The following is a 24,235-nucleotide window of genomic DNA, read 5'->3' as shown; positions in this document are numbered from 1 at the left end:
CAGTTATCAAAGATGGAGGAGTGTGGCCTCTTTGGTTTTGTTTTAACATCCAAGAGGCTGTATCAGACATGAGCAAAAACCACCTCGCTACTAAACACAATGAATGTGTGCCTTGGGTTGTGGTATCAAAAAGGGAATATTTTTGGAGTCAGCTTCTGGGAAAGTTAAAAAAAAAAATAGAAAGGGCAGATGGAGTATTTTTTTCTTCTTACATTGATAAACTAACAAGTCAGTATCTTGATTGGAATTGTAAAAAATAAGATATTCTACTCATTTTCTATTGTTAATATTCGACCTTAATACAAACAACACTGCAAATTGGAGAAATACAAATGGTAACCTGTGCAATTGTTCATTGTGGTACTCAACTCTAAAGGGTTTGCAATTTGATCAACTACAGCATATAGGTGGACTGTTCAGCTAATATCTAGTTTCACATATTTGCCTGTCCTATTTTGAATGATTTTAAAGATGCGTAATGTAATTTGTACATTTTTGATCGTTTTCAATTAAGCAAATGCATAATTGCAACTGTAGATTCAAATATAAATGGGATTTATAAACCTTTTCATCGCTGTAAAGATGGCCACATAATTTATCACTACCTGAAAAAGGGCAAATGAGGAACCTAAATATGCAGCATCATTCTTCTGAATGTCTCAATACAGTCTGCCCTTATCGCAATATGTTCAGATTAAGATAACGTTTGTAACAACAGTACCTTATTTCTCAAGAGTTTTCAATCTTTTCACATATAACTAGTGATGGAAAACACAATTACAAATACAAATAGGTAAACAGTTTAATTAAACAGAAATAAGTGCTTGAAGAGATGTGATTGTGTGCATAAATGTTTATATGTAATTGCATATTTAGGAAATGTGTTCATAAGATTAAACATCAAGTCTTCTACAGACAGAGGGAAGGTAAGGAAAGGAGGATGTTCGTTGGCGGAAGCTCTGCTTAATGCTGATAAAAGAAGCACTTGGTTCTAAGGAAGGGAACTGCTAACTGCTGTGGTTGCTGGTACTGAGAGCAGCCCTATAACTTCATTTTATCTATTGCTACATTTCAAATGTATTTATAATTTTCATAATTGTGAGAAAAGTCCCTCAACGTATTGTAGTTGCATATATTTTATACAACTAAAAGATATCAATAATGTGGTTACATTTTGAAGCCAGCAGAATTACATATATCATTCTCTCATTGCATGTTCATTCATCTTTGAAGCAATCAAATAACTTTCATTCTGCCCATCTTCAACTCTGCCATCATAAACATTGTTTAGAATAATTTTAAATAGATATAAAGGTATGTTTGACTTCTAACATCTGGGAATCTTTTAACTCATAGGTTCAAGGCAGCATAATGTTTAATCTCCGGACCTGGTCATTTTGAAATGTTAGTGGTGGAATTGAGTTAACATGGTGCAGTATTGCAACATTTCATGGTGGCCCGCAGTAGTGTTATTTGCATGTCAGAATAGTTATTTTTTGCGATACACTTTTTGGCAGTTATATAATAGCTGAACACCACTAGTTTTGAAAACATAGATATTCCAGTATTATTTCAAACTCAAGCCTCGAGAAAATATTTTTACATTAAGGCCCAACAGTGATGTCATTTATGGAGTGAAATACAGGGAAATCCCCATCAGTCTGGGTTTCCATGCTTCCCAGAAGTGGGAACTAAGATAATTGGGGTTGGTTACATGTAGGAGGATCCTGAAAAAATATGTTGATGAGTAGGCTACAAGCAAGCTAAAACGGCTTGTAACCTAAATTAGTTTTCCCAAATTTTTTTGTATGTTACCATGGAGTCCTATTATTCAGTTTCCAAGTTTTTAATGGTAAATAACACCCTGATAATTTGGTTTGATAACGATAACCATGGTAGAGATTTGAACTCTATATAGCCAAATATAGTCTCTTATGTGTTTGTAAAGTTACTTGAGAAATGTAATATCTTACAGCTATAGTTACCCTTAAAATGTAACAGAACTACAATTAACTACAGTTACAAGTAAAAGTAGTTGAATATATAGCCTTAAATGAATTAGGAATAGAATGTAGGAAGTGCATTTTAAAATAAACATAAGATTTATTGTGTGCCTAGTTGGCAGGACATTGCACCTACAGTGGTGTAATGTATTATTAAAGTACATTTACTCAAGTACTGTACTTAAGTACAATTTGGGGGTACTTGTACTTTACTTAAGTATTGTATACTACTTCATACTTATAGTCCGCTACATTGTAAAATCAAATATTGTACATTTTACTCTACTACATGTATTTAACACAATTAGTATAGTAACTTTACAGATTCAATTTCTTAAATATAAAATATAAATAAAATAATACATAAACTATAATATATAATTATAGGTTAGGATATCCAGCAGCATCATATCAATTAATTAAATTAGCCCCACCTTTACCAGCTGTGATGAACACATTGATTAATCATGAATGATAACAATCCAGTCATTTAATATGATGGGACATTACACACAATAAGTATATTTTGATGCCTACTTTTACTTAGGCCTAAGTAAGATTTTGTATACAGGATTGTTACTTAGGTGCAATATCTGAGTACTTCTCCCACCTCTCGTAGACTAATACAATCTGAATTAAAGACCAGATAACTTTTATGTTTTACTTTCATGAAAAAAGGCTCACGGTTGGACAAAAGTAAGGTTCATGGAGATTTTACAATGCTTGACTTTACCTTAATGAAGGACTTAATCAGATTGCAACGTTTCCCACTCAAGGGATAATCGATCTTGTATTAATATACTTTCGTCCACATTAAGATGTAGCTTGTTTTATTTTCTGGCTCCACGCCCTGTACTGTAGCCGTTAATGCTCTTTGCCCTGTGTGCACAACTCAGGCTGTGCGTCAGCCAATCAGAAAGAGCCTCATTTACTGAACGTAATACGTAGCCGCAGCAGTAGTAGCTAGTAGCTTGCTAGCTGGTTAGCTTACAAGAAAGAAGATGGATTCTCCCATACTGGTAATGTTTGCGAATGTATTCATGTGTGACAGTGTATGTGTTATTCAAGCTTAAACTCATAACTATCTCACATACCCGCATGTTGTTGGTTTCAAAACGTCGCGATGTAAGGTAATTTAACTCGACAGGGAGCTAGCTTACTAAAGTAGTCGGTTTGGCTAACAAGCTAGCCAGTGAGAAGTTAGCTTCGAGTGTCTGTGTTTGTTGGTGATGTGGAAGTGTCATGTCTTCCTTTTTATATTCGCAAATAATCGGTTATTTGTATCAACTTGGTAACCCTGATCAGATAGCTTTCGTTTTATTAATCCATTGTTAACGCATACAAGGCTGACCAGTTGGAGTTTGATGTTACCAGATGTTGTTTATTTCGAGAAATGTTTTATAATTACTGTCCCTTATTAATCATACTTGCGTAAATTGAGCCATTGCGTCATGTCTTCTTATGTTAACAGGAACCATCCTTGTACACTGTCAAAGCCGTTCTGATTCTAGACAACGATGGAGACAGGCTTTATGCAAAGGTATGAAGTTGTACAACAAAATGACCCTCATTAGTTTAACTCCACTTTTGCATTTTCTTGGTGAACTTCTAATTTCTTGGGCCAACTGTAATATAGGATACACATGGTGATATTCTATATTGTTGTTTAAAAAAACAAACACTAAAACCACCATACACTTATCTATAGGTATCAAAGCATGTTTGTCTATAAATAACTGTATATATTGAATTATCTAATGTGAAAATGTATTTATTTTGTTCTAGATGCTCCTTTAAATATTGATTTATATATAGTATATAGGGTTCTCAAAGCTTCTGGAAATTCCGTGGGAGCTTAGGAAGTGTTAACATTTTAAAACTATGACATTTTTTTTTATAAATACGAAGGAAAAATACAGATACACAATACTGAATGCAGTACTAAAGAAAACAAATCGAACCTTGCAACCAACAATGCAATTACCCTATCAATTATCAAATATCCTTTTTTTCTGTTCGAAACACCTCAAGTTTTTTCTAAAACTAGTAAAAACATATCAGAGAACCACGCTGGTAAAAAGTGATATATTCCTTAATTATCTTCAAAAGAAGCACTGCACTTTATTTTATGGAAAATATGAAATATCTCCAGCCTTATCATTTTAATCAAAATTCCACCTTGTTAAATTGGGCTTTGGGTTATAGATTTACATTATCAGCATATAATAACGTATTCTTTTAACATCTATCCACAGTATTATGATGATACATACCCGACAGTGAAGGAGCAGAAGGCGTTTGAGAAGAACATATTCAACAAAACACACAGGACGGACAGTAAGAGATCTTCACTACACTGCAGGCTGTCACTGTCCTGACTCAGAACGTGTCTATTACAATGCGTTGTTGCTTTTTGTGTGTCTATAGGTGAAATAGCATTACTCGAGGGCCTCACTGTTGTCTACAAGAGCAACATAGACCTCTTCTTCTATGTGATCGGAAGTTCACATGAAAATGAGGTAAGCATTATTTTAAGATTTTTACAATGAATCATTATTATTATTGAGTAAGATTCGTAACCCAAATAATGAGCAATGTCACAGAAAGCCAAACCTAGCAAAAGTGTTAGTATTCCCTTAATGTTTCAGAGAACTGGGGTGTTTTTTTAAACGTATGAGATGAAACAAAAATGTGTGACAATAATAATTTCCCAAGTGTTCTATGATACTACAGAGCTGTTACCGGCTCGAGCGGTCATTTCTAATGACTCCTCATTTTACACGGCCCAATCTCTAGTTTACATTTTTCTGTCAGTCTTTTCTCATTTTGGTGACAAGATGTGTTCAATAGCTCGCCGAGTTAAAGTACTCTTACGCTGTACTTTTACTTCGTGTCACTTATGGGGGTGTAGTTTATTCTATTTTATTTGTTGTGTTTTCACCACAACATTTATGTGAAACAACAGATGCATGTTCAGATAAAAAAGAAATAATGGATACGCTGTTTTATTTTTATAAAAAATTCTCAACCGCACAATGGCTAGTTTACATTTGATCAGATGTTATGGCTTTGACTTGATGAGCACATTTAATTTATGGGTATTGCCCCAGGTCTGATTTTTTTTTTTGATGATCATGTGCATATCAATATTGAGGCTAAATGTAAAATAAGCTGTCTTTGTTCGGGGTTCACTCATTTTTTATTTTACAAAAGTCTGCAATACAAATAAGTGAATTTGTTATAAAATACGATGTTATTTATAGTTTTCATGAGTCATTTATATGTAGCCACAGTAGTAGAGTACAGATGGATACCAAGTTTCTCTTAAGTAGAAAATGAAAGAAATATTGTGCCTTGAGGTCCAAAGAAATGATAGTGAAAACCATCAAAGATGATTACACACATGATATCTTTTCAGTGTTTTTTCTTTCTAGATGATAAAAAACAATGTGCGCTGATAAGAGATTAACAACATCTAACATTTTCTTTTATTCTCAACAGCTTATGCTCATGGCTGTTCTAAACTGCCTCTTTGATTCGCTCAGTCAGATGTTGAGGTACAGCTGTTATTTATCCTTAATCTCTTCAGCAGAACTTTTTGCTATAAATCTTTGTCTAATGTCTAGAAAGTTATTCTTGACATGCATGTTTTTGTGTAAATGTGCAGAAAGAACGTTGAAAGGAGGGCCTTGTTGGAGAATATGGAGGGCCTCTTCCTGGCTGTGGATGAAATTGTAGATGGAGGGTATGTACGGCTTGAGACTTTTGATGCCAAGCCTTGTTAAAAAGACAACAGCATTTCCACTCTTTGATTACTAATTGTTGGTCTGTCTCTCTGCTGCCTCCTGCAGGGTGATCCTAGAGAGTGACCCACAGCAAGTTGTGCACCGTGTGGCTCTCAGAGTAAGCTCCTCTTCTCTCAGAAATATTCCAAACAGTTTGATCTTGGTTGTGCTGGATGTAAACATAATATAAATGTGCCTGTAGGGGGATGATGTGCCTTTGACCGAGCAGACAGTCACCCAGGTGAGAAAGACATTCCTTGCTTCTCTCTCTGCTATAATGTTGAAAAGCTCCATTAGTGTATTGACCGTTAAAGCTCATTACATCAGAACCTTGTTCTCGTCATTCTCCTCTACTTCTACTTTGTCCCGTGCCTCGAGGTGTCACACGCTCTGTTATCTTCTATGCAAAACAGTGTACATGCTTACTAATTATTCAGCGTTAAAGTATTGGTTGCCCTCGGAGGTTCCTGTCTTTCAGTTTCTACACGAGTCTGCCTGCGTGTTAGCTCCTCTTGATTAATGTTGTCATTTAAGAGGCCTGAGACCGGCTACCACCATCCCTCCTCCGGCCGTGATTAATGGCTGTCCCCAATCCCCGTTCTTTATGGTTATGATTCGGCTTTCATTCAACGAATTAGGATGATTAATTAGGTCTTTCATGTTTCTCTTCATTTACATTACTCGTTCATCATTCTTTATCCTGTTTTTTAATAACGCTATATACATATTTTTTTATCATTCTTCCTTTTTTACCTCTCCAACAAGATGCCATTCATTCTATTTTCTTTGTATTTGATACACTTTTCTGGGTTATCTAACACTGCAGCCATTGTGTCCAATAGTGTCCAGTACAGTTCTTGTTGGAGTTATCTGCTTGGTCAAACCTAGTTTTCCTCTACAGGTTCTTCAGTCTGCCAAAGAACAGATCAAGTGGTCTCTTCTACGGTAGAGCCCCCGCTGCACCGGTCGACAAAATGAGCCGCTGTCCGGTCCAGTCTTTGTGGCACTGATCTGCATTCTCCTTCTCATTTCCACTCCTGAAATCAAAGCTGTGAGGAGTACCGCTGGCTGATCCAGTCACACTCCCAGGACTACTGCTCAATTCTTCCCTTTATTCTATTTTACAGGCATTGTGTAACACAAGGATAAGATATGTTGTACATTCCATTACAAAGACTGTTGTGTTTGTTTTTGCAATACAGAATATGGTTTATTATACCAGAGTATCTGTCTATAAACATTGATAAACCTCATCATAGCCTGTGGTAACATTCCTCGAGTCTTCTTACACCAGAATGTTCTCCCGTTTGACAGCACCCTGTCATCTTACTGTACAAAGTATTGAGGCACTATCTTGACATTTAATCCACATGAATATTGTGATTGAAAGTGTAAAACTAGTACTGTAGTTATACCAATGATCACAGAGGTCTGTTTTGAATCTGTTTCGTCCGGGGATCTTCCATTCATCAGATATACATAATAAATGTTTGTTGACAATGATGTGTGAAAAGGTCTAACATTACCTTTTGTCTGTGCATTCTTCGTAATTGTTTTAATGAATGTAATTGTTGTGAACTGTAGACTAGCTCTCTGTGTGGATGTGTTTTTTCATACTTTTTGTGTATAGAAGTAGTACAAAATGGTATTTCCTTATTTCAGAGCTGCCATGCTGTGTGCTCTTTGTTCTTCAGGGCCACAGCGAGAGCCAGAGCCACTAGAGCAAGGGCTCCACCTCCTGGCGTCTGCAGCAAAGTGCCAGGCTGAGGGACATACATACTGTAGACAAGAAGGTAGAGGGGAGGGGACTCATTCATGCCGCTATGATCAGGAGCTTCCTCCGTGCTGTGTTGCTGTGACATGCAGATAGTTTTATGGAGTCATACTTGATTCATTTGTGCTCTGTGGAGACATACTGTGCAACATGAATTGTGTGCTTCAATGTATGCACCCCCACCTTCACACACTAACCTCATACTCCATTGTAATGCAGATGAAGGTTACACTTGAGAGAGATAGATGCAGGAAAGGCCACTACATCATGTTGGCACCTGATGCATATTACAGGAGAAGAAATGATCCGTATGCACTCTTCTATCTAGTTACCCACGTATGTTATCATGATGATCACATGAAGGTATTTCGTGTCAGGAGAGATTTGTGTTTGGGCGCAAATAGATTCAACCATGCTTAATACAGACCATATTAGGGAGCTGGTATTGTTACATCCTCCATTTTAAATCAGGCCCCGCCCCCTATTGTACTCGGCATGCTAGTCAGACAGCCCGAGTCAAAGGTCACTACATTGCTTAAGCTGCTGGTTGTAGCCTCTTTTTTTAAAAACTGGTCTGTATAACGAATTTGCCTTTTTATCTTTCTTCATCATACAGCAAAGCAGATACATGAATGCTCTTGATGTAGAGATGTCTATGGCCTGCAGCAGTATGTGGAAAGGAGCGGTAATGTCAGATTACAGAATGTAAATTGGAGCATTTTGCGCCTCTTCCACGGGCAAATAATCAGTTAAATCTTGCGGTTATAGCACCCTCAGGGAAATTGGATAGGATCTGCTTATCTCAATCCCAAAATGTAGGACGGAGAACAGCACACAGGGAGGCATGGTATTGTGATGCACAGAATAACTGCATTTTAATGTGCACATACATGCTTCGTGGAGTATTTATTTTCTAAGGAAATTACATTTGAGTTATTCAGAGACAAATGACTTAATTGGTTTCAGCTCAACATTACGGTACATTATACAACTAATAAATAGCTTTCTGTACGTTATGTATCAATCACAGTTAACTGCTTGCAGGCGGCAGTTGATGTAAAACAGCCCAACATAATGTGTGAGTGGTTGTGCCAGATGCATGTGGGTTGATGTTTTCACATAACAGAGTCAATGAAACTGTTATTGTCTCTGACCTGTGGACCTTTTGTCTTGGCTTTGCTCCAGTTTGATTCAGCCCTTGAATCTGTGGCTCTTTATGGCTACAGAGATAGCATGAATGGAAGCCATGTTGATGTTACTTTCCAAGTGTTTTACTGGAGAAAGAGCAGTAAGAAAGGGTAAGGTAATCATTATAAATGGACTCCATTATCGCACCAGTTTACTGTTATCGCACCAGTTTGCTGGTATAATGAGGACAGCTTCTGTCTCAGTGTGTGGTTTCAGTGAGGGAGGGGAAACATGAAGGTTAAAGAGGACGAGGTTAGTAGAAGTAGACGGCAGTAAATGTGATTAGATGAGATCCCAGGGAGGGCACGGCGGAAAAAAGAGAGGGTTATAACAGATCCCACCCAAGGTGCCTGACCAGACCCTCACTTTTAATCTAAAATAGCCCTGCAGCGCCATCGGGGGCGCAGTCACTTGCTTTCATCCACTAATTACAGTTGCACCATCATAAAAAAACAGCAAGGTAATTGATATTAATTATACAGGCATGAGTATAACAGTTTAAAACGCCATGGCTTGACATGCTGTACATAACATGCAGTAAAATTGTCAGAGACGTGTGGGCTAGAGCCTTGTAATTGATCGATGCATACAGTGAAAGAGTCGCTCTCTTTCTCTTGTGTGTATGTGTGCGAGTGGACTGTGTGAATTAGAGTCAATAAATTATCATCATCTGTAAGCTTACAGAGTCTTTATGTCATAGTCAATGGGCCTGAGCACCCATCCAATGGCTTGCCCAGCTAAAGAGAAACAACACTAGGGAAAACAATGACAGTATGTTGGATGCACCGCAGTTAACGTATTAAAGGAAGTGTCATTATATCGTCTGAGCAGGACAAAGGCCAAGACCCACATGATGTTTAATGACCTAGTGTATTAAAATTAACAAGGCCATTTTACCTCTACTGCTTTCTCATTTCTAGCCAGAAAACATTATAATCATGATACATACAATCTGGAAAAAAAATACCTGAATTGGGAAATCCTCCTATCCGTTGTTTATTGATGCATTTACTCAGTAAAAAATAATAATACACCACCCTTTATATCCGCAAAATCATTGTAAACATTTGATATAGGTCATTAAAGGCTGCTCAAAGCACATATGATTGTGTGTGTGCAGAGAAGGAGGTACGGGCCTGCTCCCCTCGGCAGCCTAACGTGCTTTATGGCCCCAGTTGCCCTCTGGGTCTGTTAATGGATTCCCATAGAACGAAGAATCATGGCCACCCTAGGAAAATCCAGCCAAAAACAACACCACCACCATTGCTCTCTTGCCTGCCTTTGCCGTAACTCAACACGCTGTTTATGTTTCTGACCAAGGAAACAAAATATTCATAGTAATGACATAAGATGACTATAAATTCTGATGCTAATGTTTCATTTTTGTTGTTGATGTAAGATAAAAATGTCACCGCAGATGTGGCTGGTTTATTGGATGTCGTTACAGATTGGTGAAAAAATAGTGGGCTTTGTTAAGGAAAAGATTTCTTCTTTGGTTTGGATCAGCTTTGCCAGTCATTTTATGATACCTTTAAGATTTATTATATGAAAATGTTCAACATTGATAGGATAATGAAAGTGCACCACCAAGGGCATTGTTAATCGAGAAAATATTCGACTTGATGTGATTTCCCTCTGCTGTTTTCCTCCAGTTGTCTTGTGCCATTGCAGTGCATTACTCTGTGAAGAAGAGGGATAGTGCAAGCTTCTGGATGTGAACATGTGGAATTGGTTAGATGCAGAAAGACTATTTTGTGTTTCTTTGGGGTTAGATGGCAAAAGAAATCCTGCAGCGTCGAGGCTCAGGTTTGATGAGAGCTAACTCCATCATCCTCTGTAGCTGCACATCTGGTTTGCGGATGGGCTCGACTGGACTCTGCCTGTAATCCAGAAGGCAGCGTGTACCCGGGCGCCGGCTGCTGCTGCTACTGATGGTGCTTTGTCATGACAGACAGAGGTTACTCGGTTACGGCTGTAATCAAAGAGTCAACACCAAGTTTTGGTTTCGCAGTGATGCAAAAGAAGCACTAAAGTGGCCATCTATCATTTTCACTGTATATTGTCAACATTAGACACTGTGCTGGCAGTAAAGCTTTATGAGCGTTCCTGGTGGTGGTATTCCACCCCCACAGCATCCATCAGGGAAACATATTGTCTGCTTCACCTTTTTTTCTGGCCACGTTTAGTCTTGTTTTGCTAAAAAAAAAATCTCTGCAAGCCATTTACTGTTTTATTTCGGTTTGTGTGTGAAGGTTTGCAGCAGGACCGAAGGATGTACAGAAAAGCATTTTGTGGTGCAAAGATCTGAACCCCATATTTGCTCCCTCCTCCCTCTGTCATCTAGTCTTTCTCACTTTCTCCCCTCCCTCCCCATGGATTCCCCAACCACACCACAACACCGTTAACAGACGCGGCCCTGACAGATTTACTGCCATCGTCTTTCCATTGGCTGCCAGGATGACAGCAAAGATTTAATGCCACCTTCTCATTGGCCAAGACTTGGCAGGTTAATTTATAGGTGCACTGTGATTTGATGCCTTCTGCCTTTGAAGTGAGTTACAGCTCTGTCGCTTATAGGACACAGAAATGGTGTCAGGTTGCAATCGTAAAACCTTATCCCTGAAGGGAGGTGCGCTGGAGTATAATAGTCCTGACGTCATGAGAGAAGAGACCTTCTTGTGAGCAAAGAGGAAGAACAGAGAAATGTGGGATACATTAAAATGCTAAGTGTCCAAGAAAAGGCTTTAAATAGGTCAAAACATATTCTGCTAATGCCAGAAAGAGAGAAACTCAGTAATGTTGCAAAGAGAGAGAAATGGGAAAGTGTGATTGTGCACGTCTGCATGCATTCAGTCACATCTTGATTGTAGGTATTTATAATTGCATGGGAATGTGCATTTGTCTTCTCCTCTCATTCCACATCTCTAATGTTCTGCAGGTTTTCGCTTGACTTTAGGGTCAGAAGATCCTAAGTGACAGAGTAAATCATGCGTATATCTCAAAGCTGATCAACAGCAGCAAACTGCCAAAGTCACTGACTGGGTTAGGTTAGCCCCGGTGTTCGTGCAACGCCATCATCTATCTGCAGCATATCTCTTCATCAGCCTGAGAGTTTATCCTGACAAGATCAAGAAGAGCGAGAGCGTGGCCCTGTAACAGCCTTGACCCATGGAAATCTCTAAGGGTAAAAAGCATGGCCGCCCCTGCCCTGTCTATCAACCCCCAGTGAATTCATGCTCCGTTTCCCTTGGATATCAAATCCCTCTCTTTACTCTTTCACTTCACACTTGAGGTCGTCTGCTCAAGTGGAAAATTGTCGGAAAATAAAGAGACAGAAGAAAGCCATGGACTTGCCTTGTCAAGTGGGATTGCATAATTTCACCAGAGACCTTCTCTTGAACTTGATAACTTGGGGTTACACACATGCCCTCTGACAAAGTACCATGTAAGAGAAAGAAAACAGGTTTTACATCCTTAAGAGATACGATCCTTCTGAACTCAGGGGAATGATTGATAGTTCGGCGGTGTGTTTGAAGAGGTTGAGACAATTATACGTGTATGGAGTTAACCATTTCAGTGAGGTTTTTTCTGTTAAAACATGCCTGTTGGTTTACCTTTTTCTGCTGCCCTGTTGTTTGTAGTATTAAAAAAAAAGAATGCCCTAGTTTTTTTACCCAATCTGCAGCTTTGAGGTAACTAAACATGTTTATTTAGATAAATGTTTAGAGGAAAGGAATTGAGAGAAACAAATGGGTTTTAATATCAACTCTCCCAACATTGGTGTATTTCATGAAACATAAACATTCTTGGCTAGAAAAATATTCCCCAGTGGAGTGCAGCGCTGCCAGCCCCTCCGAAGGACTCTTGTTGTGGCCGGTTGGTTGTTCCCTAGAGAGGCAGCTCAGTCCAAAACACGTTTCAACAAGATGTAGATTAATAGAGAGGCGTAAGGCCAAGGCATGTTAATGTATCTGTCGAGGCTCAACGCACCTCGGTTGGAAAGTGATTTTTACACAGTCGGCAGGGCGCCGGCCTGTCCTTCCTGTCAAGGGAATGTGGATTACTCTGTGGCCAAATAAATCTCATCAACAAGGTCCTGCACAACTGAACTTGATCTTTGTAAATGTATCTGCAGAATGGAGACCTTTACCAAAGCTGTTCATTGTAGACCTGGAAGCCCTCATACTCAGCAGCGTCTAGGCTTCCTCTCTTTGTGAGTGCTAGGTAGTATTTAACTGAGGCAGAAATGTAGTGTTTGATATATTTGTGAACTGGCAGTCCAGTGTGGATTATTGCACATCAGAAACTCAACCATCAGTACACATCATGAACCTGAACTATGGAATTTGGCCCTTATATATTTATCAAATGATGACAATAGGTGCCATTCGTCACACATTAAAAGGTTTAGTCTTCTTTGTACCTCTGCTTCCCCATTCCCCCTAACCAGTTGTCTCCTGCTCTCAAATCTCTTCACTCCATGCCTGTGATTGATCTACATTGCAAACAATACATTTTAAAGATTTAGGTTGCAAATTCTGCCTTGACTCGAGATTAATTTACATGTATGAATATTCATGATTTGAATGTATCAAAACACGCAAGTAGGCCAAACTTTATTTTTCCCTTGTTTCTAGTCACATGGGTAACAGCTTTCACTTATTTTCTCCTTTGTGATTTAGTCTGTTGTACTGGGAATGATATGCAGAGGCTCGTCCATCTTGTTGAGTTACACTAATTAGAGTCGTAGTGACAGAAATCTGAATATGGGAGAGTTTGAAACACGATGTGACAGGAAATTCCCCCTCAGAGATGTTTTGTAACGCAGTTGGCTGGAAGACATCCCATCCGTAATTTACCCTGGGACGCTCTGTATACACCAGCTTTTGTTAACACTTTGGAGGCCATTTTATATTGATGTTAAATGTCTGCTTTTTGCTGACGACCTTGGCTTATCAAGCAAATCTCTAATAACATATACGTTTTCATACTGTTACAGGATGCCTTTTAGTTGTAAGGCAGACCAGGGTTCAGCTACATACACAATTTATTTCTGCATTATAGCCTGCAGTATTAGAACCTATTAAAATATTTGGTCATCATTAATAAGTAATGCATGAACACTTTTATTGCCCATTGTTTGACGATGACTTTAGATTTGTGGCATATACTTTCCTAAGCAGTTATTGAGGAAGCGTGATAAGTCAAATTTATATTTTTACATTTATGTTGACCCAGTTGGGTTAACATAAAATGCATGTTAAAGAAACAGTGAGGGCACCAACACGAAGATATTCCCGGTTAATTCATGATTCCTCACCTTTCTGTTTTCACATAGAGAAAACAGCTATTGTGTTCTCATTTTTTGTCAAGTCTCCACTGCTTCTTACTATGCACACTTAATCTGTTCCTCGGCGTGAATGTTGGAGGACGTGTTCCCTGATGTGTCCAGGAAAATGGGAGTAACCTGGAAAGAGGAATTGAAATTTTAATGACGAGCATCACCACCACGCCATGGAACACCTCAGACAGCTTAAATACCACTGCTAATTAACACAGAGAGGTGCGCTGTCACAGGCATGATGGATGTTCCAGGGGGGGGGGGGGCAGACCGCTGCTTTCAACCAACCAGTGCTTCCTTTATTAATCAAAGCCTGAGATGAAAGGCTCTCCCACACCTCGGGGAGAGGGAGATAGCAGGAGCTATTGTTGGGAGGGTTTCAATCATGCGCCATGATCCTGTTATGTATTTGATCAGGGGGCATCCAAACATTTGTACGAGACACAACGTCGCTGCTGCTAGGCGCTTGTTTTTGTAAACCTCTGAACCACCCACATGTTTACACCGTCACCTGAGATTTACTAGTTGTTAGGTACATTTCTGTTTGGAGATCTTCTAATTTTATCCCTGTGACAGAGGTGAGCATGTAGAGCGTTGCTATCACTCCTCCTCCCTGATGGAGAACGCCAGTCTGAGCACACGGCAGCACTCCTACACTTTACCTCTGGACTGACTCCATGATCAGTCTGTCTCGCAGAGATGATTTCAAACCTAGATGATTTCAGCACTTTGTGTATGAAGATGGAGTGTTATCTCCCCCTCTCTGGTCGCCTCGCCATCTACCTCACTTAAGAAGGTCCATTGTTAAGTGCCAGGGGCCTGTGGGTGCTGTAAATCAGACTGCAGAGGGAGGGGATGTCTCCCATGGGGGAAGACACACACTCCCAGCAGCCTTCGGGCTGATCTCATCCTGCCTATCCTAATGCTTTAATTAAGGAACTGGTCAATAGCAAAGAAGAAGGTGCTAAAGGGTATGATCTGCACTTCCTAACGCAGGACTGATGTGGCAATACCTACGCAGACAGAATGACAGGCCAATGTAAATTCTTTCCTCCTCTGTGAAGAATGTGGGTATCAGCTATCACCACACAGACGGTTATGACTGTTTAATCACCCAGTTTGACATTGATACTTCTTACCTGCAGCATCTATAACAAATCATATTTCTCTGAACAAGACTGACTGCGGTGTTTATTTTTAGCAATCAGGTTGGATTTACAAACTCATCATTTGTGTCTGTTTTGACCTCAACTGCTTTTATGTTTCTATGCAAACTCAGATCTGGCTCATGTATTTTCAACCAGCTCCAGGCCATATGAGGGATTGGCTCGTGTTAGATGTGCATTGATCATCTATCGTCTCAGAACAAGTGCCATGGGTATCTAATCTTAATGTCTTGAGGAACATCGTTAGCAGACATTAGCTAAGGATACACCTCCCTCTTGTGGTGCAGACAAGGATCTGTTAAAGTGACTGTGTTGCAATGCATAGTTGTGCAAGTTGGTCATTGTAGGTGGTTGATAATAATGAATCACTAACTATTTTTATTACTTGTTATAACTATCTTATCAACCGCTATTTGATCAAACTGAGGATTTGCATCGAATTACTGAAATTGATTTGGTTTTTGATCCAAAGGAAATGAGAGGTAGATTTGATTAATAGATCTAATAGGTGAGAGTAGTTAGTAGATTTAAACAGGCTGATGTTGCAGCCTCATCTCATACAGTTTATAATGATTAGTTGTCTCGTAATCCTTACCCAAAATTGTGTATGATGCCATGTCAATTTTCTTTTGTCTAAAACGTTGTATTCAAGCCAGAATAATGTGGAGACAGGAGTAGATTACAGTACATTTTCTCACTCCATGACGAGTTGTTACCCAGGGTATTCTGTGAAAATGTTCCATACTGTAAATGTAGAAAGACATTTAGTTGTGGTTACTCGTCATCACTCTTCTAGAGAAATTGGACCGCACATGATCACGGATGCCATCTGCTGACAAGGTTGGTGCATTACATATTTTTGAAAATGTAGGCTGAAACATTCAGGAAGTAATGTGATATTTGATGACAAGCAACTTTGTGTATTATATTATGTTGACATAAGTGAAAGAAAATTGACATTTGTTTAAAAAGTGTAACAGCTTTATTAAGACTTGAGGCCCTAAAACTCCATTCACTACAGTATGATAGACTGAGTCAAAATTGATTTCAATTCACCCCTGAAATGAGAAAAGAAGTGGGGCTCAAATTAAAAAATATATCTTTACTAAAACAAATTGTATACAATATCCTCCAACAAATACATGCAGAAGAAAGAAATATGTTGACTAATCATGGCTGCTATACTAAAAAAAAGCTTTTACTTTACACCTAACAGCAAGTTGAAGGATGTCTTGCCATTTTTCACGAGGAATCATCAGACTAAGGATTATAACTTTGTAAATACTTCGATTTTCTTTTGAAATGTAGGTCCCATACATACAATTTCTACCCCTAATACATTTTAAATATATATTAACTTCATAAAAAGTAGACAAGTCAGTGATGGGGCCCCAAAGTCCTTTCACATCATCTAAACATCTGGCTGTCTGGAAGTACCAGTCTAGAATACAATCCTCTACAACCCAGCTAACATCTTCTGTCCAGTGTTTTCAGTCAGATTCTCTCCCCCAGAGGCCTGAAGATAATATAATGCAAGTCATCATTGGACGAAACACTGCGTGGCCCCTCTGCTCATCATCTTCATTGAAGATGCTCAAGGTTAAACTGGAGATGAAGTGACACGCACTGTAGATCACATTCAGTCAGGTCAAGACAGGAGAGATTTCAAATCTATGGATGAGCCACGTTACGTTATCAACTGTTTGAATTGTTTTCTGGATTATGAGGGCTACACTAAACTAATTGGATACCAGAACATTTCCCAAGTATCTCCAGTAAAAACTATTTTTAGGACTGGTTTTTAATCGAATTGTGTTCTTATGTAAATCTGAGGAACATGCTTACCGAAACACTTTTAAAAGAACGGTCTTTCAAAGTCATAAGAAAACTGTAATCGCTGAGCATTAAACAACACAACTGACGGTGCTTTCTAGGAACAGAGACAGTAAAACCATTCATTTATATTGAGTGGGTTATTACAGAAGCACAATTCCTGGAACAGACAGGTTGTTCTTACATCCAGTTATTAAATAAAACAGCTTGCTAAATGTGTCCTTCCTTCTACTGCACTTCAACAGTGCAACCGCTTAACTGTCAGGATAAAAACCCTCTAAAACAAGGTAGAGCAGTGGATATGAGAGCCAACATAACTAAACTAATACCAGGATTAGTTTAACATTTTACATCTGAGGAGCAACTAGTTAACCTTTAGTGTTCTTCAACCTGTTTGCACAAATCACGGTTGTGAGTTGTTGTACCTCAGTTCTACAGCTGGGGGAGTAGCAGGTAAGACAGGCCTTTTAGATCCATTTGAAATAATGCGATCTTCTTCAGAAAAAGAAAATGAATTACCAGTTAGCATTTTACTCCATACCATCTCATGTTTAAAATTGCGTAATATAAAATTACATCAAATTTTATTTCAGGTCACAAAACACCTTCACTATTGGACTGCAGTTATCTTTCCCTTATGAGCAGTAGCTGGTACTTGAAAAGCATTCGGAACACAAAATGAGAGAAATGAAACCCTAAAACATGAACAGTAATGTATGCGGGTCCTTTAGCGAACTGTCCATATATAGTAGAGGGCAGCACTGGGATGTTTGCGTGTCAACAGGATACCTAAGAGCTGCTGCACGATACATTGCATTCAAAAATACATCCAATGCCTCAGAAGCAATCCCCCGAAAATACCGGAAACATTTTAGATAAAAGGATTTCCCCCCCCCCCATTTAGTTATTGCCGTAATACCAAGACCTGTGAATGAGTCCGTCCACTTTGTGTCTGTATCATGAAAGGAAAGCAGATAAGAAAAATACAAAAATCCACTATCAAGCTCTGTGAAGGAGCTGGCGAGGGCAAAGTAAAGTTTGGTTGTGTATAAGCTAGGCTGTTTTCTCGTTACAGTACTGTTGAGCTCCAATGTGCGACATTACTGAGCTGCAGACTGCTATCTGTAGGGTCTCTGTGTGGAGCGGGGGTCAGACAGTCAGGCGGTTGTTGGAAGGCTGTAGGGGGCTCCAGGAAGCTGTATGGGCAGATGCTTCCTGTGCGTACTGGCTCTCCTCTTTGCTCATCCCCACTGTACATAGCCGCCGGTGTCTCAGCAGCCTGTCTGTCCGTGAGAAGCTCTGGAGGCAAGGGTTTAGTAGAAGTTAGTGAAATAATATCACTGACACTGCTAACACATGGTTAGGTTTAATGCTCGCAAAATAAATGAAGCCGAAACAAAGGCTCTCTAACCTGATTGCAGCGATCACACTGGTACGGCTTCTCCCCGCTGTGCACCCTCTTGTGTCGGTCAAGGTGGTAACGCTGAATGAACCGCATATCACACGCATCACAAGCAAATGGCTTCTCTCCTGTAAACAACAACAGGCCCATTATTTATACTCATGGCATATTTGATCTGTTTGAGCCTGTGGGTTTCTTGTAGTTTAATACAAGCAGAGACAGATTCTTAAGGGTGGTCCTCTGGCTGAATAGTGGACTCACAAGTCAGCACACCACCCTGTTTTCCATAAGTAACCCTTAAATGCAAGTGAGGAAGGCCACTTTGAAGAGGCGAGCTGTGGGTTCTCACCTGTATGTGTCAGTATGTGTCGCTTGAGGTGGTAGCTACTCCGGAAAGCTCCATAGCAGTGGTCACAGATGAAATTCTTCTGGACTTTCAAGGAACTGTCATCATCGTCCATTTCCATTGTTGGAATAAAATGCTAACAAGAATAACACAATTAGTTTAAAGTGAACTTAACATCAGGATTAGATGTTTGCACTTGTGCATGCTCTGTAAGTATCCTCACCTCGACTTTAACTTTGCTGGAAGATCCTGCTTTTTTGTGCTTCTTCTTGGGCTGCATATTCTGGTTTGCCTGCATGTCCTTTCCATCTGCCAGTCTTGATGAGTGATAGTCCCCGTCTTTTCGGATCAACTTTAGGAGGAAGGAATGGTAGTAGGTTAACTGCACAGTATGCTAGCTTGTAATCAAGCAGCAAACACAAAGTCAGATATACAAGGTAGCACTCTGACCCCTTTAGAATGTACATGCTGTCTAAACCATTTAAAATATTTCTGTATAATGTAGTTTTAAATAGATATTAATGTATTTTCCAACAACTACAACTCATCCTGTGGTCATCCATAAGGAGAACCTAATGTATATACTAGTGCTGGGGGGAAACGATTATTTTGAAAACGATTAATCGGGCGATTATTTGATCGATTAGTCGACTAATCTAACGATTATTTTTCTGTTGTTCAATTCATAAAAAACGTAATGTAAAAAAAACGTAATGTAAAAATTTTTTTTTTCACGACACTGTCTCAGGGGATCTTAATATTTAAGAACCTATTAATGTGTTATACCAGATTAACGGAAATAATCTCAGCTAACTGACGATACAAACCATGTTTACCAAAACACAAGTCTCATAAGAAGCATCTAAATGACCCCTGAGCGAAAAATGCTAACGGACATTGGCACAGAACTCAAGATAAAATTACCCTTATTACTTATCGTAGCTGCACATACAATATATCCGATTAAAGCTGAGACTCCACAGATTATGTAGGTATATAGTATCATCACTGAGTGATCCGGACTCGCGACAGGGGAAGCAAATACAGTCATCACAACACGTACCTTCACAGAGCTTCTAGGGAGATCGTCTCACCGCCGTAGCTGTCAATCTGATCAAAAGACGTGTTCAATGGCATTAAAATGAGAAAAAACGCGGCTGAATCGGTTAATCCATAGGTTTTTAACGTCTATATATAAAAAAATGATTGAATTTATAATCCATAATTCATTTTATGTAAAAATCAGAGAGCAAATGCTAGCTGCTAATGAAAGCCACCACAGCTAGCTGCTGCTTCTGCTAGGCTATGCAGCAGTCTCAGTGAGATATAAATATATAAATATCTTTGCGTTTTGGACTAACTTTAAAATATTCCCATGCTTTTGAAGACCTAGGGCGAGATGTTTTCGTTTGGGGGCTTCGTGCGCAATCCTGTGAGGAGGAGGTGGTTGCCGTTTCAGTCTCCATTGTGTTTGAAGTGCGATTGCGAACTGCTTGTTGCTTTGGGTGACCCACGTGTGTGTAGCGACGCGTCGACGCGGAAATATGTCGTCGACGATATTTTGAAGTTGACGCTACAGCACTAGTATATACACATACATAACAAATGTAATGTAGGATAGCTGAAAATAGTTGTAATATTACAAAATATCTTAATTGGATAAGTTATACTGTTATAAATATAGTAATAGTGTTTATTAATATATTTTATCATCATTATAAAACATTTTAAACATGATTAATAATACTCAAAAAAATTTGAGTGTATTATTAATCATGTTTAAAATGTTTTCTAGTGATGATAAATTCTAAATAGGAAGGAGAGGGCACATGTATAATCTTCACAATGGACGTTTTCTTTTGAGTCCCACCACAGAATTAGTGCTACCCGTTTCCAGAATGAGTTTTAAGTCTAGTTACGTTTATTTCCATCACCATAACATTCGTCTATTAACAGCTCACATTTTGTTCCTGATGGCAACGTTTACAAAGGTAGAAAGAATAGCTCTGACAGGCTTCCTGAGTGACCCTGCCCAGACTCATTGCCTTCTTACCAGCGGTGGACAGCTCCCGGCTGAGGGGTGGCCCATGTGGCTTTGGTGAGGTTGTTGGTGGTGGACCTGGTGTCCGTGTTGGTTGTGGATTTGCTGCGAGTGGGGTTGGTGGCTCTCGGGACTGGGCCTGTGCCCCTGACCCAAGGGTGACATCATCCTCTTCTGGCCTGGGATGTTGTTGGCTTGCATCAGGGCCATGCTGGACAGCACCGCCTCGCAGCCCAGCAACCCGGCCTGGCAACACAAACAGCAAGTCAGAGCAGAAAGGGGGGGCCGCAGGACTCCTCACAGAGACAAGGAGTCAGGGGACAGAGAGGGAGTTGAGTAATGGAGAAATGAACTGGCAATCAGGATGGAAATACAAACTAAAAACATGACGGTGATTCTGGAGATGAAGAGACTTCCACTGACCCATTTCATATGGTCTCGAACAGAGTTGTTTGTATGGTGTGTCATCGCCGTGGTTTGAATGCGTGTGTGTTTGGGGGGAACAGAGGGGGCTTCACTTAGGATGAGGGGTAACAGAAGAGACCACACCCACCCAAATCATCAGGGGCCAAAGCCTGAAATTAGAGTAAAGACAATTTTTCCATGCTGTAATCAGGAGCTGGAAAACCAGACCAATCTAATAAATGTTTCAAATCTGGATATACGACTAGAAATGTAGGTCCAGCTTTAGTAAGGGCTGTTCATCAGGCAAGACAACCCTAGTGATTTGGTTCACGCCACGTTTCAATGGTTGACAGAAGACAAAAGAAAACTTTGAGGAAAAAAAAAAGACATCCAATGGGAATTGGTAAACAATGAACAAAAGAAAACTTTGTAGATATGATAAATCCCACAAAGGTTTTCATACATGAGGTTATAACAAAACATATAAAAGACACAAATCTAAAAGAAATAGGCCGCTGTTTGAGAGCAGCGAGTGAACTATCAATTACAATTTGATCTACCTTAAATTAAATCGTCAAGGGTATCATAAAATGTGACCATGTGACGTTTGTTTGACTGATTAAAATAAGGGGGGGTCCTATAATAGCCCTGGATCTGATGCTGGAAAGCATGTTCATTGTCCATGCAGATAAGAGCGTAAATAGGTCTAGACCTACCATGTAAGACAGTTATGTTGGCTCTTGTGACGTTTCAAAACCAAAGGATGATTCTTTTGAGGTAACAAAGAGTTCAGGAGTCAGTTCATCATTGTAGAGTGAGTTGGATTTCAGGTAATCAAGTCTGGTGCTGAGGTTGCGGAATCCCTTAACTCAATGACCGGTGGTGCAATTCTAAAGCATTGCATGATAATGACCAAACACCACTAAAGTATTTCCTTGAGATCAATCCTGTATATATAAACAGATTTGATCTCTTCTTTGCATTATGAAATCCTAATTGACTAATAGAGAATACACCATGATCATTTTAGTTTGATGTGTTATGACGTCCAACGGAAAAATGGAAACTGTCAAAAACAAAACAAAAATCTCAGTAGAAAAAAATGGATCAAACAAATGCTTCATGCACAAAATGTGATGAACTACTCTAACACATTGTGGTCTCAAATGAATCTGCTGTTTCGGAGCGGCAAGTTCACTGTAAATTACAATTGTTTCTCCCCTAGATTCAATGTTTATGGGCATAATAAAATGGAATACAGGCACCATGTGATGTTTCATTTAAACTGATCAAAGCTAAAGTGTGTCCTAATATAACCGTAGAAATGGTACTTCAAAAAAAATATCCACGCAGATAAGATAAGGTTTTGAATAAGTACTGCCTTCTTTCTTAGAAGGTTATATTGTCTTTTATCAAGTTTCAAAACCATGGGGAGAATTATTGAGGTGTCTGAGAGTTCAGTAGTAGCAGTTTATCAGTTATCAGTGACATTGATTTCATGCAATACAATCTGGCACCTAAGTTGCAGATTCAATGAGTTTTTGAACCTAAAGACCTGCGGTGCAAGTCACAAGCTGTGCCTGATGATGACCAAACACAGTTTTGTGCTTTTATGTTGTATTTTGTAGTGTATAATGATGAACATACCGTGCAATGGATTGATTCAAGGATTCAAATACATGACTTCATGGGCTGTTTGTACCTACGTACATTAATTACTTATTTGATCCTCTAGGATGCTGCCTAGGTTCAATACATTGTGTTAAATGTACATACACATTTGTAAAAAACGAACTCCTTGGTTAGAAGTAAGTTTATATCCCATCAAAAACCTTTCAACATTTTTATTTGATCATTTACCAAGAGAGCTATGGGGGAAAGAAGTGCCTCTCATGGTGTGGCATTAAGCACATGTACAAGGCTTACAATGGTCAGACACAGTTTGGCCTTTTCACAGAAGTCTTAAGAGATGGATGTTTGTAAGTATTGCACTCTTATGTGTTAAGTTCATATCAAAGGCTCTGAATACAAATATATATCAGATGTTTACCTTTACAGACCGTGCACAAGGGCTTTGATGGTTAACACCATGGTTAACACACACTGCTATTCATCACTTAAGTAAAACACGTTTCCATTTATCTTTAAGTTGAATATTAATTGTTATATTTATGTCTAACCGTGTGGTTTAAATTATATGCATTATATGAATTTGATCACAAGTGGGCTAGCTAGCGACATATAAACGAAGGAAATCCTTTTGTAAAAGCGAACCTATCTGCGAATGAGCTTTATTAATTAATTGGGAGCACATTGGGTAATGCAGTTTATATATGGACACACTATTTAGACGGTGGCTTTTAAAGTGTGCAGCATGCTGAGCGGCTTTGCTGAACACAACAGAATAGGCTAACCTGCTAGCTAGCCAGTAGTTGGGTTGTGGGACAACTCTTGTGTGAGAGCACCCCCACCCCCCTCCCCAGACAACACAACAACAGCAGGGCGTGCAGGCTCAGCGCCGACCGCTAAATAACACCTTCCTCCCCGGCTACAGCGCTCACAAACACGCATGTAGCGCAGTATAAACACGGTCAAACAGCAGACAGTGACATTCTTTTGCAAATGGACTGCTTACCTTTTGATTTTTAGAGTTTTGTAGGTTATTATTTCTTGTCGCACTTCCAATTTTTTCTCAGTTTACAAACACTGACAGGAAACGCCACCGGAAGAGCTTCTCGGGAAGCGTTGTGATTGGCCAGGCTCTCAGTCACGTGATCGAAGCAGCATGACCCACATTTACGGCCATAATTGTGAGGGAGTGGTGTCCTTTGATTGCACACATCCGAATGTGTTGTTCTGGTTTTCTTACACATTATATTATACCGTATTATAACGTATGTTGGTATATAACTATATAATAGGTATTTATCATTGATATATATATATCAAAT

At 39.3% G+C, this 24,235-nt stretch overlaps 2 protein-coding genes across 2 annotated transcripts; one reads left to right on the top strand and one right to left on the bottom strand.

The window, feature by feature from the left end:
• The first annotated feature begins 2,897 nt into the window (after positions 1-2,897).
• On the top strand, positions 2,898-7,301 carry copz1 (COPI coat complex subunit zeta 1). The gene is made up of 9 exons (XM_034208964.1): positions 2,898-3,022; positions 3,475-3,543; positions 4,259-4,340; positions 4,431-4,522; positions 5,505-5,560; positions 5,671-5,748; positions 5,855-5,906; positions 5,991-6,029; positions 6,690-7,301. The coding sequence occupies exons 1-9, from the start codon at positions 3,005-3,007 to the stop codon at positions 6,735-6,737; spliced, it is 534 nt and encodes a 177-aa protein (XP_034064855.1). The 5' UTR covers positions 2,898-3,004; the 3' UTR covers positions 6,738-7,301.
• Positions 7,302-16,220: 8,919 nt separating this feature from the next.
• znf740b (zinc finger protein 740b) lies at positions 16,221-24,059 on the bottom strand. Its single transcript, XM_034208961.1, has 7 exons — positions 23,920-24,059; positions 21,303-21,454; positions 20,892-21,125; positions 19,062-19,190; positions 18,842-18,974; positions 18,502-18,620; positions 16,221-18,389 (listed from the first exon to the last, which is right to left on the bottom strand). Exons 2-7 carry the CDS (start codon positions 21,345-21,347, stop codon positions 18,240-18,242), a joined length of 810 nt encoding a protein of 269 aa, XP_034064852.1. The 5' UTR covers positions 21,348-21,454; positions 23,920-24,059; the 3' UTR covers positions 16,221-18,239.
• Between the last annotated feature and the right edge of the window lie 176 nt (positions 24,060-24,235).

This window comes from Gymnodraco acuticeps, unplaced genomic scaffold (assembly GCF_902827175.1).
Source record: "Gymnodraco acuticeps unplaced genomic scaffold, fGymAcu1.1, whole genome shotgun sequence".
Taxonomy (NCBI): domain Eukaryota; kingdom Metazoa; phylum Chordata; class Actinopteri; order Perciformes; family Bathydraconidae; genus Gymnodraco; species Gymnodraco acuticeps.
Note: the sequence above shows the minus strand (reverse complement) of the source record. Positions and strands in the feature narration are given on the sequence as shown.

What these genes read in the sequence shown, in the direction of transcription:
- copz1 (XM_034208964.1), top strand. An exon ending in GATGAAATTGTAGATGGAGG is followed by an intron (nt 5,749 to 5,854) that starts GTATGTACGGCT and finishes TGCCTCCTGCAG; the next exon opens with GGTGATCCTAGAGAGTGACC. An exon ending in TGCACCGTGTGGCTCTCAGA is followed by an intron (nt 5,907 to 5,990) that starts GTAAGCTCCTCT and finishes ATGTGCCTGTAG; the next exon opens with GGGGATGATGTGCCTTTGAC.
- znf740b (XM_034208961.1), bottom strand. Translation starts at nt 21,347, where the DNA reads ATGACACACCATACAAACAACTCTGTTCGAGACCATATGAAATGG. An exon ending in TTCGAGACCATATGAAATGG is followed by an intron (nt 21,126 to 21,302) that starts GTCAGTGGAAGT and finishes TTGTGTTGCCAG; the next exon opens with GCCGGGTTGCTGGGCTGCGA. An exon ending in CCAGCAAAGTTAAAGTCGAG is followed by an intron (nt 18,975 to 19,061) that starts GTGAGGATACTT and finishes TATTCTTGTTAG; the next exon opens with CATTTTATTCCAACAATGGA.